This window comes from Oncorhynchus nerka, linkage group LG28, assembly GCF_034236695.1.
Source record: "Oncorhynchus nerka isolate Pitt River linkage group LG28, Oner_Uvic_2.0, whole genome shotgun sequence".
Lineage (NCBI taxonomy): Eukaryota > Metazoa > Chordata > Actinopteri > Salmoniformes > Salmonidae > Oncorhynchus > Oncorhynchus nerka.
In genome coordinates, this window is record NC_088423.1 from 19,004,364 (window position 1) to 19,018,055 (window position 13,692).

A 13,692-nucleotide genomic window follows, 5' to 3' on the forward strand; every position below is an offset into this window, starting at 1 on the left:
GACTGTGCCGCAAAAGCATGGTCGTGCGGCAGAGTCGATTTCCGCGCTTATAAACCCAGGGTCGTTACAAATATTTAAGCCATGTTTCCATTGCCAGTGTAACGGATGTGAAATGGCTAGCTAGTTAGCGGTGGTGCCAAACATACCCTTGTAAAACTGACCATCCTACCAATCCTCGACTTCGGCGATGTCATTTACAAAATAGCCTCCATTACCCTACTCAACAAATTGGGTGCAGTCTATCACAGTGCCATCCGTTTTGTCACTAAAGCCCCATATACTACCCACCATTGCGACCTGTACGCTCTCGTTGGCTGGTCCTCGCTTCGTACTCATCGCCAAACCCACTGGCTCCATGTCATCTACAAAGACCCTGCTAGGTAAAGTCCCCCCTTATCTCAGCTCGCTGGTCACCATAGCATCACCCACCTGTAGCACGCGCTCCAGCAGGTATATCTCTCTGGTCATCCCCAAAACCAATTATTTATTTGGCCGCCGCTCTGACAGCACCAGCTCACAGATTAATGCCCCTGTACATAGCCAACCTATAATTTAGCCCAAACAACTACCTCTTTCCCTACTGTATTTATTTGATTTATTTAGCTCCTTTGCACCCCATTATTTTTATTTCTACTTTACACATTCTTCCACTGCAAATCTACCATTCCAGTGTTTTACTTGCTATATTGTATTTACTTTGCCACCATGGCCTTTTTTTTTTGCATTTACCTTCCTTATCTCACCTCATTTGCTCACATCGTATATAGACTTGTTTCTACTGTATTATTGACTGTATGTTTGTTTTACTCCATGTGTAACTCTGTGTCGTTGTATGTGTCGAACTGCTTTGCTTTATCTTGGCCAGGTCGCAATTGTAAATGAGAACTTGTTCTCAACTTGCCTACCTGGTTAAATAAAGGTGAAATAAATAAAAAAGAAACACTTCAAGAAACCTGAACTAACGTTAGGTATCTAACTAAACTACCAGCATTCTGCAAGGCAAGGAATTAGAGTAGATGTGAGATCACAAATTAAACTTTTTTTTTTGAGAATGACATCTGTGCTAGTGTGGCCGATGTGAAATGGCTAGCTAGTTAGCGGTGGTGCGCGCTAATAGTGTTTCAGTCGGTGACATCACTAGCTCTGAGACCTAGAAGTAGTTGCTCTGCAAGGGCCGGCGGCTTTTGTGGCCGCGATGGGTAAAATGCTTCGTGAGGTACTGTGGTTGATGTGTGCAGAGGGTTGGGGCGAGGAGAGGGACGGAAGCTATACTGTTACAGTAGCAAACTATCTTGATGAGTGTTATTGGAAAACTCTTCTAGTGGTCAAAACAGAAACAGGTGTTGTAGCTAACTAAACACTGCACAGTGTTACACTGAATCAGCACTTTGACCGTCAGAGAAGTAAGATAACTTGACCTGAAGTGACATTAACTAAGCTCAGGATCAGGATGAACACATGCTTTTTTTCCTAGCAGAGACCTGACATTTAAACTCAGTCATGTTAGTATGTTAAATCCATGCTTAGACTCTGGACCTCAGTCACAATAGGAACCGTGACCATAAACAGGGAGGGATTTCCAAAATGTAAACTGCTCAGAATAGCTCTGAGTGAATTCCCAGAATCCACTTTAATCCACTGCACTCTGACTATCTCGTGCAGATAATGTGTCACCATGTCTTCTAATCGTGTAGCTAACTGAGTTACTCCCTTGCGCACACACACACATAGAGGGCCCCGGTGTGACTTTTCACTAAGTACAGTTCTTGGATCAGCTTCCCCTTCCCAATACTAACCTTAATCATTAGTGGGGGAAATGAGGGGCAATTTCACCCTACTCTTTCTCACAAACCCATCTCGATTGAAGAATCACATCCAAGACGACAGGCCCTTGATTTCTACTGTTTAATGATGGTAAAGACATTTGTCATTTGCAGGACATTATTGATTAACCCAATACAACCACACTGGCTGTTATTGCTACATTTTCATTACATTGGTAGTCAATTACTGTATCTTGAAGATAAGTAACATACCGCTATAACCACACCGGTGATAAGGATTAGTAACATTTTATTAGAGGGGTTAAAAGTGACAACTAAGAACAAATTCAAGAGAGAAAAGCCATCATTCATAAGTATGTATCTAACATCTTAGCGGAAAACTATGAATTTGCAGCTAGCTACCTAGCTAGCATGCACACGAGCTGGCATTACTCAAACCAAAAGATTTATGCATTAGGAACTAGTTGGAATTATAAGAAAGGTGGTGGTGGGGGGGGGTAAAGACTCAACTAGTAACGGGTTACGATCTAGGCCTAGTAGTACAAGTAACTATTCCACAGCTGAAATTCAAAATAAAACATGATGGGATGGATATAGGACAAAAACCCACTGGACTCAAACGGATTGATACAACATTGTTTCTATGCCATTTCAATAGAAACATTCAAATGTGATGACGTTGAATCACCGTGGAAACCTGATTGGATTTGCAAAATGTTATCAAACGTGAAGGAATTCCAGGAATTGTATAATTTCATGTTAGTCGACGACACAATCAAATGTAAATCATAACTAGATGTTGAACTCACGTTTGTGCCCAGTGGGAAGTAATACTTCATTGTTTTACAAATATGTACTAAGTGGGTTGTAACCAATACCATCAATGGCAGTTTCAGACCTGATTTGAGTTACTGTGGGGGACTTTGTGATGCTTTGCCTTTGTTTTCAATTATTTGGGTGAAAGGGTGATTCTGAAATAAATCCTATACATAAAAGCACATTGTGTTTCAAACAAATATAGTTCCGCACAACTGTAAACATATTCCTGCTTAAGTGCATGTTGCAATAACCTTTTAGTACATCAAATACCTATTTAAAAAAAATGGTATTTACATATACCAAATGAAATAAATTAAGATGCAGTCAAAAGTAAGTCCAAGGGATCTATGGAAGAAGTAAAAATACATTTTTTTCCCCAATTACTTTGTAGATATCCTTGTATGTTATTCTTATCGTGAATCTTGGTCAATTACTAAATTACAAGCTAGTACAAAACTCAGAAAAATTCAATATTTGAGATATGCATTACCTACACAGACAATGTTACTATAACAACTAAAGCTATTGGCAAATGGAATGGTATTTAAAACAATTGTTCACCATTTTCCATTCCATAGTTTTGGCTGCTTTTTGCGATCTCCTAAGTAACGACCCTGGTTACGGTAAGGTCTAGTTAGGACAAGGCAGGATAATAACTGAACAATACAAATATTATAAAGGAAACCAAAACAGTTCATTTCAAAATGAGCCATGAATGACTCAATCAGCATTCTAGTAATACTGTCAAAACCACAGTAGTGTCTTAAGGAATGCAGAAGCTTTACACACTACCTAAAGAAACAATGGCAAACAAGTAACAAGACCGGTCACAACATCTTGAACTATGATATTGCTATACATAAATTCAGCAACAGTATCATCTGTGACGTTTTGATATTGCCTTTAAGGTGGTCCATACTTGTATTAGAACTAGAGTCCAGATAAAACATTGAAAGAAACATGTCAATAATATTATGAAAAGTGCCCTAACTTCTCAGGATATCTAGTGAACACACAATAGCCTATTTCACTAACGCTGTTGAATTTTAGATTTCAACAAACTTTACTGACTTAAAATAATGTGTTTGGTTACAATAGGCTGCCTGAGAATTCTGCTTTTATGTTTCCCCAAACCTATAGCTTGCTGTTCCCCCCATTATCTAACAGATTGTAAGAGCTTTTAAGGCTCATACACATTGCAACACATGTGCATCTAGCGTTAGTCTGCAGATCATTCACATTTTTCAAGCAATTCTACATGTAAAATGAGTGTGCACTTGGTTTAGCAAATTATGTTCAGAGGTGCTAACTACTCCCGACCAGCAAACCCTATTGGTGTGTCTGAGCCCTTAAGCATTGAAATGGTAGCCTGGTAGTAGCAGATCAGTTTGTGCTTTAGTCAACTCCTCTGTCAAGTTTGTCGTCATGCCATAAACAGACTGTATACCATAACAACAGAAGAGGCATTGACTAACTCCTCTTTCGAGTTTGTTGTCATGCCATAAACAGACTGTATACCATAACAACAGAAGAGGCACTGACTAACTCCTCTGTCGAGTTTGTCGTCATGCCATAAACAGAATGTATACCATAACAACAGAAGAGGCACTGACTAACTCCTCTGTCGAGTTTGTCGTCATGCCATAAACAGACTGTATACCATAACAACAGAAGAGGCACTGACTAACTCCTCTGTCGAGTTTGTCGTCATGCCATAAACAGAATGTATACCATAACAACAGAAGAGGCACTGACTAACTCCTCTGTCGAGTTTGTCGTCATGCCATAAACAGAATGTATACCATAACAACAGAAGAGGAATTGACTAACTCCTCTGTCGAGTTTGTCGTCATGCCATAAACAGAATGTATACCATAACAACAGAAGAGGCACTGACTAACTCCTCTGTCGAGTTTGTCGTCATGCCATAAACAGAATGTATACCATAACAACAGAAGAGGCACTGACTAACTCCTCTGTCGAGTTTGTCGTCATGCCATAAACAGAATGTATACCATAACAACAGAAGAGGCACTGACTAAAGCACATACATATCTGTAACCAGATTATTGATCTTGTGGCAAAAGTTGTGGGACATTAATTTAAAAAAAACTTATCCCTTTTCAAATGAAGAGAGAAAATTGATGAAAGGATGAGTCCCAAATGGCACCCTATTCCCTATGTAGTGCACCACTTTTGATCAGAGCCTTATGTGCCCTGGTCAAAAGTAGTGCATTACATGAGGAATAGGTTGTCAATTTAGACACAAGCCTTACTTTAATCCCTTTTAACAGGCTGACATGGGACAGAATATGAGGAGTCACATCTCTGTCTGTACCCGGTCACACCATGGCACCAATAGGATCCCACAAGCCATCTCAGTTAGCAATCTCTTGTAGATATTGGAATATAAAGTTGATATCACATAACCACAGTTAGCAACTTCTTTCAGAGGGCAGTAGCAAAAATAGCACGACAGGGCTCAAAGTCACCAGTAGTGTCTATTAGATGAGATCAATGTCCTTCTGGCTGCGTCGCAGACAGGTGTCCTCTACCACCTAGTACCCAATCATCCTCCTGATCATGGCGGGTTTAGAGAAGGGCCAGCCGTACTCGTTGGGCACAGGGCCGTTGACGTTGCATTCAAAGAAGGAGAACATGGGGAACCAGATGCGGGCCCTGCGACTCTGCTGGTAGGCCCTGGTGTTAGCCAGCGTGTGGTAGTACAGGAAAAGCCTGGTTGTGATGTAGAAAGCTATGAAGACGTCGATGGAGTAGTGTTCATGGGCCGCCAGGATAAAGAAGATCCCAAACAAGTTTAGGACCCACGATAAGGTGTGGATGAAGTTCCAACCCCTTGGTGTGTCTGTTGATGTACACATAAAAGCAGAAAATTGATGAGTTAGAAAGTTGAATTTCAGTCATGTTAAAACTCAGGTTGTGCCCCAAATGACACCCTATTCCCTTACATAGTGCACTACATCTTTATTGATTCTGGTCTCAGTGTAGACCCATTATCTGTATGCGATTTTCAAATCAGTCAAACTTAATTTATATCAAATCAAATGTATTTATATAGCCCTTCATACATCAGCTGATATCTCAAAGTGCTGTACAGAAACCCAGCCTAAAACCCCAAACAGCAAGCAATGCAGGTGTAGAAGCACCTATAGAGAACATTTCTCACAGAGGATGCATTTCAAAGTGCTTAACAAATAAAACAAAAAAGGCGAGAACATTAAAAACCTAATACATTTTCTAAAATGAGAAATTCTAAAGAATAGTAAAACAATAATAAATTAACAGTGGACATGAGACAAATTAATTAAAATAATTTGAAATAAATAAAATGTATAGAATGTGATCAAATAGTATGGCTAAAAGCACACAAAGTAAAACCACGGCTAAAAAGATTATACAGTAAAAAAAGTTACAGTTTCTGAGGCCCCTCCCCTCCGGGAGGCTGTTCTAAAGGCCAGGACCATAATGGCTAATGGCAGCCTGAACTTTGGAACAACTAAAAGGCCAGACCGACTGGACACATATCTTAAGAGGATATCATACACGTATTCGGGTGCAAGGCCAAGTAGTTCTTTGAAAAGCTTTAAAAACATTTTAAAATTAACTATAAAACTAGCAGGCAACAAATTTAGGGACTTTAAAATAGGTGGTATGTGTGCTCTCCTTCTGGTCTTCGTTAGCACACATGCTGCTATAAAACAGTTTAAAATCTGTCAGTGGCTCATTTGGTAGAGCATGGTGCTTGCAACGACAGGATCGTGGATCTGATTCCCACTGGGGTCACCCATACGGAAAATGTATGCATGCATGACTAAGTCGCTTTGGACAAAAGCATCAGGTAAATTGGCATATATTACTATATAAGTGGTCTGGTCTTGATGCCCTTCATGCAGTTACAGCTAATGGACACATGATGGCAGCAAAGGGACAACACATGATGTACATAAGTTCTTCCCACTTATAGTCAATTACAATTATTGTCTGCAACAGGTGACAGTGAAAGTAACAGTAAAATGATATGGAACACTTACATTCTGTCACAAAGAAGTTGAGCATGGTGATGACCACTGTGTGACCGCTGAACATGTAGTCACCACATGTGTGGACACCTGTGAGAGACATTCCAAATCCACTCCAGATGGCCAGAGCTCGATGCAGTTTTGCCCACATGTCACCATAAATCTCAGGGAAAGAGAAGTTAAGTGTCACTATTGAGATTTTACCCTCTCGTGAGAAGAAAGAAAATTGCTACCCATAGTGTTTGTACAGTGCGGCCAGATTGTATCTATAAAATGCTACACGTGTGTGTGTTATGATGAGATCATCCTCAACCTGGAGGAAATGCTGATGTGTGTGTGTGTGTGTGTAATGATGAGATCATCCTCAACCTGGAGGAAATGCTCATGTGTGTGTGTGTGTTATGATGAGATCATCCTCAACCTGGAGGAAATGCTCATGTGTGTGTGTGTGTGTGTGTGTAATGATGAGATCATCCTCAACCTGGAGGAAATGCTCATGTGCGTGTGTGTGTGTAATGATGAGATCATCCTCAACCTGGAGGAAATGCTGATGTGTGTGTGTGTAATGATGAGATCATCCTCAACCTGGAGGAAATGCTGATGTGTGTGTGTGTGTGTAATGATGAGATCATCCTCAACCTGGAGAAATGCTGATGTGTGTGTGTGTGTGTAATGATGAGATCATCCTCAACCTGGAGGAAATGCTGATGTGTGTGTGTGTGTAATGAAGAGATCATCCTCAACCTGGAGGAAATGGTCATGTGTGTGTGTAATGAGGAGATCATCCTCAACCTGGAGGAAATGCTGATGTGTGTGTGTGTGCGCGCATGTGCAAGGAGCTGTAGTACCTTTCCTGAGCACTGCAGGTGCTGTCCTGGCACTGACAGAGAGGTGACGAACATGGTGACGCAACGCAGCATGAACACTGTCCCCATGAGGCTGCACAGGCGCCGCAGCAGAACTGACCTTCAGCAGAGCAGACGTTACACATGAACTAGACCAGTGGTTTTCAAACCTCTCCTCTGGGACCCCCGCAAGTTTCACAACTTTGTTGTAACCCTGAACTAACTCACTGATTCAAGTAGTCAAAAGGCATAATAATTAGTTGATCATTTTAATGTGGCGTGCTAGCTCTGGAATAGTTCAAATAAATGGAACGGGTGGGTGTCCCTAAGGAGAAGTAAAACCCTGGACAAGTTAAACATTTTACAATTCTATTCATTTCATGGTGAAATTCGAGATACTAGTTTAAATAATGTCTAGGCTATAGGTGTGACGAACATATTTTCCTATGGACCAGTCAGTAGCCAGTACTCTACCTGTGCTTGTGCAGCAGCAGAACTAGCAGCCAGATATTACACAGGATCACTCCACATGCCTCTGCCATGGCAAAGGCCCATGGTATTCTAGGTACACTGTTAAGAGAAAGAAATGTTTATTGGCTAATCTACTTAAATGCAAGCTGCCTGGTATTGGCAATTTTGATTCTTTTCCCAGGCTTGGCTAATGTTTATGAAGTATCACAACCATTAACAGATAATAGCCAATAATAATAATAATAATAATATGATGATGAAGAATATTATGCTATCAACATTCAATATGACTTCATTGGAAAAACGAAACAGCCTAGTAGATGCAAGCTGCAAGCCTAATCCAGTGCAACTGGAAAAACACACCTGACAAACCTGCATGAGGTTAAGGCAAACAGCAAGCCACCTCTCGATTGCAATTAAGATAGAGGCTTATGTCAGGTATGACAACCTGCCAGTCAGATGATAAACGCAGGGAACCTAGGGCTACATTTAGCCTAGTTGCTGCTTTCTCATTTAATTGTTTATTTTATTGAACCTTTATTAACTAGGCAAGCCAGTTAAGAATAAATTCTTATTTACAATGACAGCCTACCCCGGCCAAACCCTAACAACGCTGGGCCAATTGTGTGCCGCCCTATGGGACTCCCAATCACGGCTGGTTGTGATACAGCCTGGAATCAAACCAGGGTATGTGGTGAAGCCTCTAGCACTGAGAACATTTTACATTTGGCTCAAAATTTAAAAAATAAATGACCTTAACAGAGAAAAATGTCCTCCTGTGTGCTACATATATTCCCAGCCCACTGACACTCCTATCAGATCACAGCAAAATCACAGTCTACTTGAACAGAGCAATACTCAATCATGAGGCATCAAAGCCAAAGGAACTGAATAATATTAAGAAATGCTATAGCTGGAAGGAATGTAGTGTGGAAACATACCAAAAAACAAGCCCACTCATCTTGCCAACAGTAATCTGAAACATTTTCACACCATGAGCAAGTCCAACTACACTCTCAGTTAGAACAAGCTGGACATTCAAGTCCTGTGTGGCTCAGTTGGTTGAGCATGATGCTTGCAAAGCTAGGGTTGTGGGTTCGAGTCCTACGAGGGACCAGTATGAAAATGTATGCACTCAGTACTATCAGTTGCTCTGGATAAGAGCGTCTGCTAAATTACTAAAATTGTCAAGAGCAATGTGAGTCATCATGAACAAAAGGTCATGGAAGCAATCTACTCAAAGTAGGGGAAGTCAAGAAAACTGTTAATGGCAGGGCATGCTATTTAGTTTCAGAATAGGCTATGGTTGTGTCCCAAATGGCACCCTATGCCTGTATAGGTGAAACACTGGACACCGTTGCAAAAACAACCAAGAGTTCAAATTTATTTATATTTATTTTTTAACCCTTTTTCTCCCCAATTTCGTGGTATCCAATTGTTGTAGTAGCTACTATCTTGTCTCATCGCTACAACTCCCGTACGGGCTCGGGAGAGACGAAGGTTGAAAGTCATGCGTCCTCCGATACACAACCCAACCAGCCGTACTGCTTCTTAACACAGCGCGCATCCAACCCGGAAGCCAGACGCACCAATGTGTCGGAGGGTACACGTGCACCTGGCAACCTTGGTTAGCGCGCACTGCGCCCGGCCCGCCACAAGAGTCGCTGGTGCGCGATGAGACAAGGACATCCCTACCGACCAAGCCCTCCCTAACCCGGACGACGCTAGGCCAATTGTGCGTCGCCCAGGGACTCTGATGGCGAACCCAGGGACTCTGATGGCACAGCTGGCGCTGCAGTACAGCGCCCTTAACCACTGCGCCACCCAGGAGGCCCCGCAAGAGTTCAAATTGAACAAATTCAAGTAGCGTAAGTTCAGTTTGGTTCCTAGTAAAATGTTATCACCACAGCATCAGTTATGTTGACATTCGAAAAACAGAGGTGTTTGCTGAACAGTCACAAGCAGGTCTACATGTACATTACTTAGGATGTGGGGAACAGCAACCCACCTGTCTAAGAAAATGTCTGGCAAGGGCGGGTAGGTGCGCATGTCCGGCACCCTCTCGTGCACGATCACCATGACGAAGGAGGTAAATCCAAAAACGAACACAACATAGATGGCACTAAGCGCCGTCTTCCAGTACTCAGGGTCCAGCCTCCTGCTCCCTCCATGCTTGTACTTCCCATTTGTATACTGAAGATACTGCTCCCCAACCGGTGCAGTGTCTGTGTTAGAGTTATCACACTCTCTACTGGAGTCTCCATTGCAGTGCCAGTCCCCACCGCCACCCTGAGGGGAGTGTCCGTCGAACGGGACCCCCAGCTCCTCCAGGATGTCCAGGTTTTGTTTCTGCAGCTTGCGGAGGGACACCATCAGCCTCTTGATGTCCCCCAGCACCTTGAGCTCAAGCGGGGGAGAGCGTAGGTCGTACTCGCTGAGGGTGAGTAAGGACATGCCATCCAGACGGTGCTTGTTGCACAGCAGGTCTACATAGTGGCAGAAGCCCTCGTCCTTCAGCCACTTGGCTACATGCTTGGTGGTCCACTGTCGGATGTTCAACTGGGTGCTGCTAGACATCTCCAGTTCACTCTGAAAACTGTAAAAAAAAAAAAAAAAAAAAGATTAACCTCGAATTAACCTCGACTCCAAGAACCAAATCTCGCATGTGCCCTTATGTATTTATCCCATTACGGATTTAATATCACGTGAAAAGATATGAGGAATAAAAAAGGAAGTCCCCAAATATATTGTAGCAGTCAGTACCCGGTACTTTTATGTAAGAGAAAACACTGCAACACTGTGTCATTGTATAGAGAACTAGTCATCCACCATCTCCACTGAATCAGCATTTCAGAAATACTGTTGGTTCCCTATTAACCAAGCAAGACTTCAACATGAGTCAAATCAAATTTTGTCACATGCGGTGAATACAACAGGTGTGGACCTTACCGTGAAATGCTTACTTACAAGCCATTAACCAACAATACAGTTTAAAAATAATTAAGAAAATATTTACTAAATAAAAAGTTAAACGAACACAATAAAATAACAATAACGAGGCTATACACAGGGGGTACCGGTACCGAGTCAATGTGCGGGGGTGCTATATACAGGGGGTACCGGTACCGAGTCAATGTGCGGGGGTACAGGTTAGTCGAGGTAATAAAGTGACTATCCCAAGATAAGTGACTATCCCAAGATAATAAACAGTGAGTAGCAGCAATATCACTGACAAAAGAGGCACATACTATCCACTGCTTTAAGACAAGCTCTACCTTCTCCTCCCATCTGGTTGTTAAATTGTGGTCACTAAAAACAGTTTTCCAATTAAACATATGTGCTCCCAAGAAATGACTTAGCCTAGCCTACAGTACACATTGTCAGACTTCAACTTATGTACTTATCTACCTATATCCCTCAAGTACAGAAACTGTGTGCCAAGCGGATATTGATGACAGACGAAGGAACAGAAACAGTTGCTTAATCTTGAGAGCCACACCCTCCCTTATTCCATTGTGGAATTCCAGAGTAGTTACATATAGGGTAAAGAGCAACTTGAACTAGACTGCTTGCTTCTGTTTAGAGAACAGAGCAACCATCCATTACATTCTTTCAGGTGGGGCTGTGTCACAAGGACACATTTTTTAAATCTTCATAAAAAGACAGCCCAACAATGCAGCAGCCCATCGATGCTGATACAAAAAAATCAAAGCAACATGCAACAATTTCAAAGATTCTGCTGAGTTACAGTTCATATAAGGAAATCAGTCAATTGAAATGAATTCATTTGGCCCTAATCTATGGATTTCACATGACTGGGCAAAGGCTCAGCCATGGGTGGGCACAGGCCCACCCACTTGGGGAGCCAGGCCCAGCCAATCAGAATGAGTTCTTCCCCTACAAAAAGGCCTTGGCGCACTTACTACTTGTAAATGCTAAAAGACAGGAATGAGGTTGGTAGATAACTAAGTGCATCATTGTAGCAAAGTATTTATAAACAAAAAAACTTCTCTTAAACGTTTCGTTCATTTTTGTTCTATTATCTATACAATACAGGCATAAATGATTTTGGCCCAATAGGCCTGGCATATTCCCATGTTCAAGGAGCTTTCTTGAGGTTTTTAGTGGAGCAGTTGGTAAGAGACTGGAGAGCCTGAGTGGGGCTCAATCACCACTCCATGAGCGGGATTTCCAACTGCTCAACTCCATCATAAATCATGGAGTTGAACTTAATCGGCTAACTTGGCAGAGGACAGTGTTCTAGTGACAGGAAGTAAGATTATTTTTACTAACTCAGATTTTTTCGACTACTTAATTTAAAATAACTAATCTTTCAACTCAGTTCGTTCATTTGGTTCAGAAGAACTGAAAAGTATAAATAGTAATGATTCTACAATTCTGTCGTTCACAATAAGGGGTTTATTGGAGCTGTTATTTGTGACAGACTTGTAAAACCGTGTTTTAAACAATATACCGGGATATTTGTTGATTGCTAGGCATACAAATAAGATAATTTCTTGGAACATTTGAAACGAGGTCTAGTTGTGGCCGCAACCGGACTAAATCGTGAACGATTTGACAGAACAGTGAGGGTGATATGAACACAATATCGTTCGCGGGCTGCAGCGGCACCCCAAACGATTCGAGTTCGTTGAACAGAGGATGTGTATGTTTTAGTTCTACAAAGATGTGTCCATCATAACAATCAATAATCAATTCATTGCATTAATTCTTGCACCATGTGATCAATGATCAGTTCTAAACATGTATTTTTATTCTCTGCCTGCACATCACTACTGTGTACAGTGTCCCTGGCAATACAAACTGTCCCCATGTGATGGTTTTTCCACACTTAAGTATTGCACCCATTAAACGCAATACAGATCACTTGTGGGCTTTTAACTAATATCAAATACACAATACACAGAGAATGATGGTGACATCTCTGGCAACAGCCTAGTCTTTAGCAGGCCAGGCAGGGATGACGGTGGCTACAGTAGTTAGCTGATACAGCTGAGGACTTTAGTTAACTGACATTAGCTAACTAGATAGTTAACTAACTACACGACTGACTGATAGCTGATAGCTTCCTAAAAATATGCAGAACACATTTCATTTCCATGCTCAGAATATATTAGCTAGCAACAAAGCGTACATTCAGGCATAGTGTACCAGTTGGCTAGCATGCTAACGTTAGGCTGATAAGTTTGCTAGTAATCTAGCAGTAAATACTCACCAGAATTCAGATTAAACTTTTAGCTGCAGCGGCGAGTAATATGACTAGCTATATGGCATCTCACTTGAATCTGACGAAGCTATAGTTACGTTTAGTGCAATAAGAGGATTGAGGAAAATCATTTCGCCCGGCTGCTGATTATAGTATCTGCCTTGCTGTTGACATTACGAAAAAGGAGCGACGACCGTAAATACTAAAAGAGCCGCGCACAGGCGGGCTAGTCAGTTTTCTTGTACTATGACCTCTACTGGTGAAATTACAGTATCGGTATGCAAAGCACATTTAAGTAGTTCAACGCATTGTTCATGACCCATACAATAACCTATAACATAATGTAGAATATATACAAATTTGGTGAGTCACTCACTGTAGCCGACCTTAGATCTATGTAAAGTTGAAAGACATGTAAGATTTAAGACATAGGTCTAAGTTTAACTACACAAACAGACATAAATCAGGCCATTTTAATTTTAGACTGAGGGGAAGGAAGGACACCT

At 41.6% G+C, this 13,692-nt stretch overlaps 1 protein-coding gene across 1 annotated transcript; it reads right to left on the minus strand.

Moving 5' to 3' along the window:
- Positions 1-1,891: 1,891 nt before the first annotated feature.
- LOC115112957 (sphingomyelin synthase-related protein 1-like) lies at positions 1,892-13,372 on the minus strand. Its single transcript, XM_029640058.2, has 6 exons — positions 13,196-13,372; positions 9,968-10,555; positions 7,963-8,058; positions 7,492-7,609; positions 6,656-6,806; positions 1,892-5,469 (listed from the first exon to the last, which is right to left on the minus strand). The coding sequence occupies exons 2-6, from the start codon at positions 10,534-10,536 to the stop codon at positions 5,162-5,164; spliced, it is 1,242 nt and encodes a 413-aa protein (XP_029495918.1). The 5' UTR covers positions 10,537-10,555; positions 13,196-13,372; the 3' UTR covers positions 1,892-5,161.
- Between the last annotated feature and the right edge of the window lie 320 nt (positions 13,373-13,692).

Coding starts and splice junctions, on each gene's coding strand:
- LOC115112957 (XM_029640058.2), bottom strand. CDS start 10,536: ATGTCTAGCAGCACCCAGTTGAACATCCGACAGTGGACCACCAAGCAT. Junction 8,059..9,967: donor CCAGACATTTTCTTAGACAG/GTGGGTTGCTGT, acceptor TTCTCTTAACAG/TGTACCTAGAATACCATGGG. Junction 6,807..7,491: donor ACCTGCAGTGCTCAGGAAAG/GTACTACAGCTC, acceptor TCTTTCCCTGAG/ATTTATGGTGACATGTGGGC.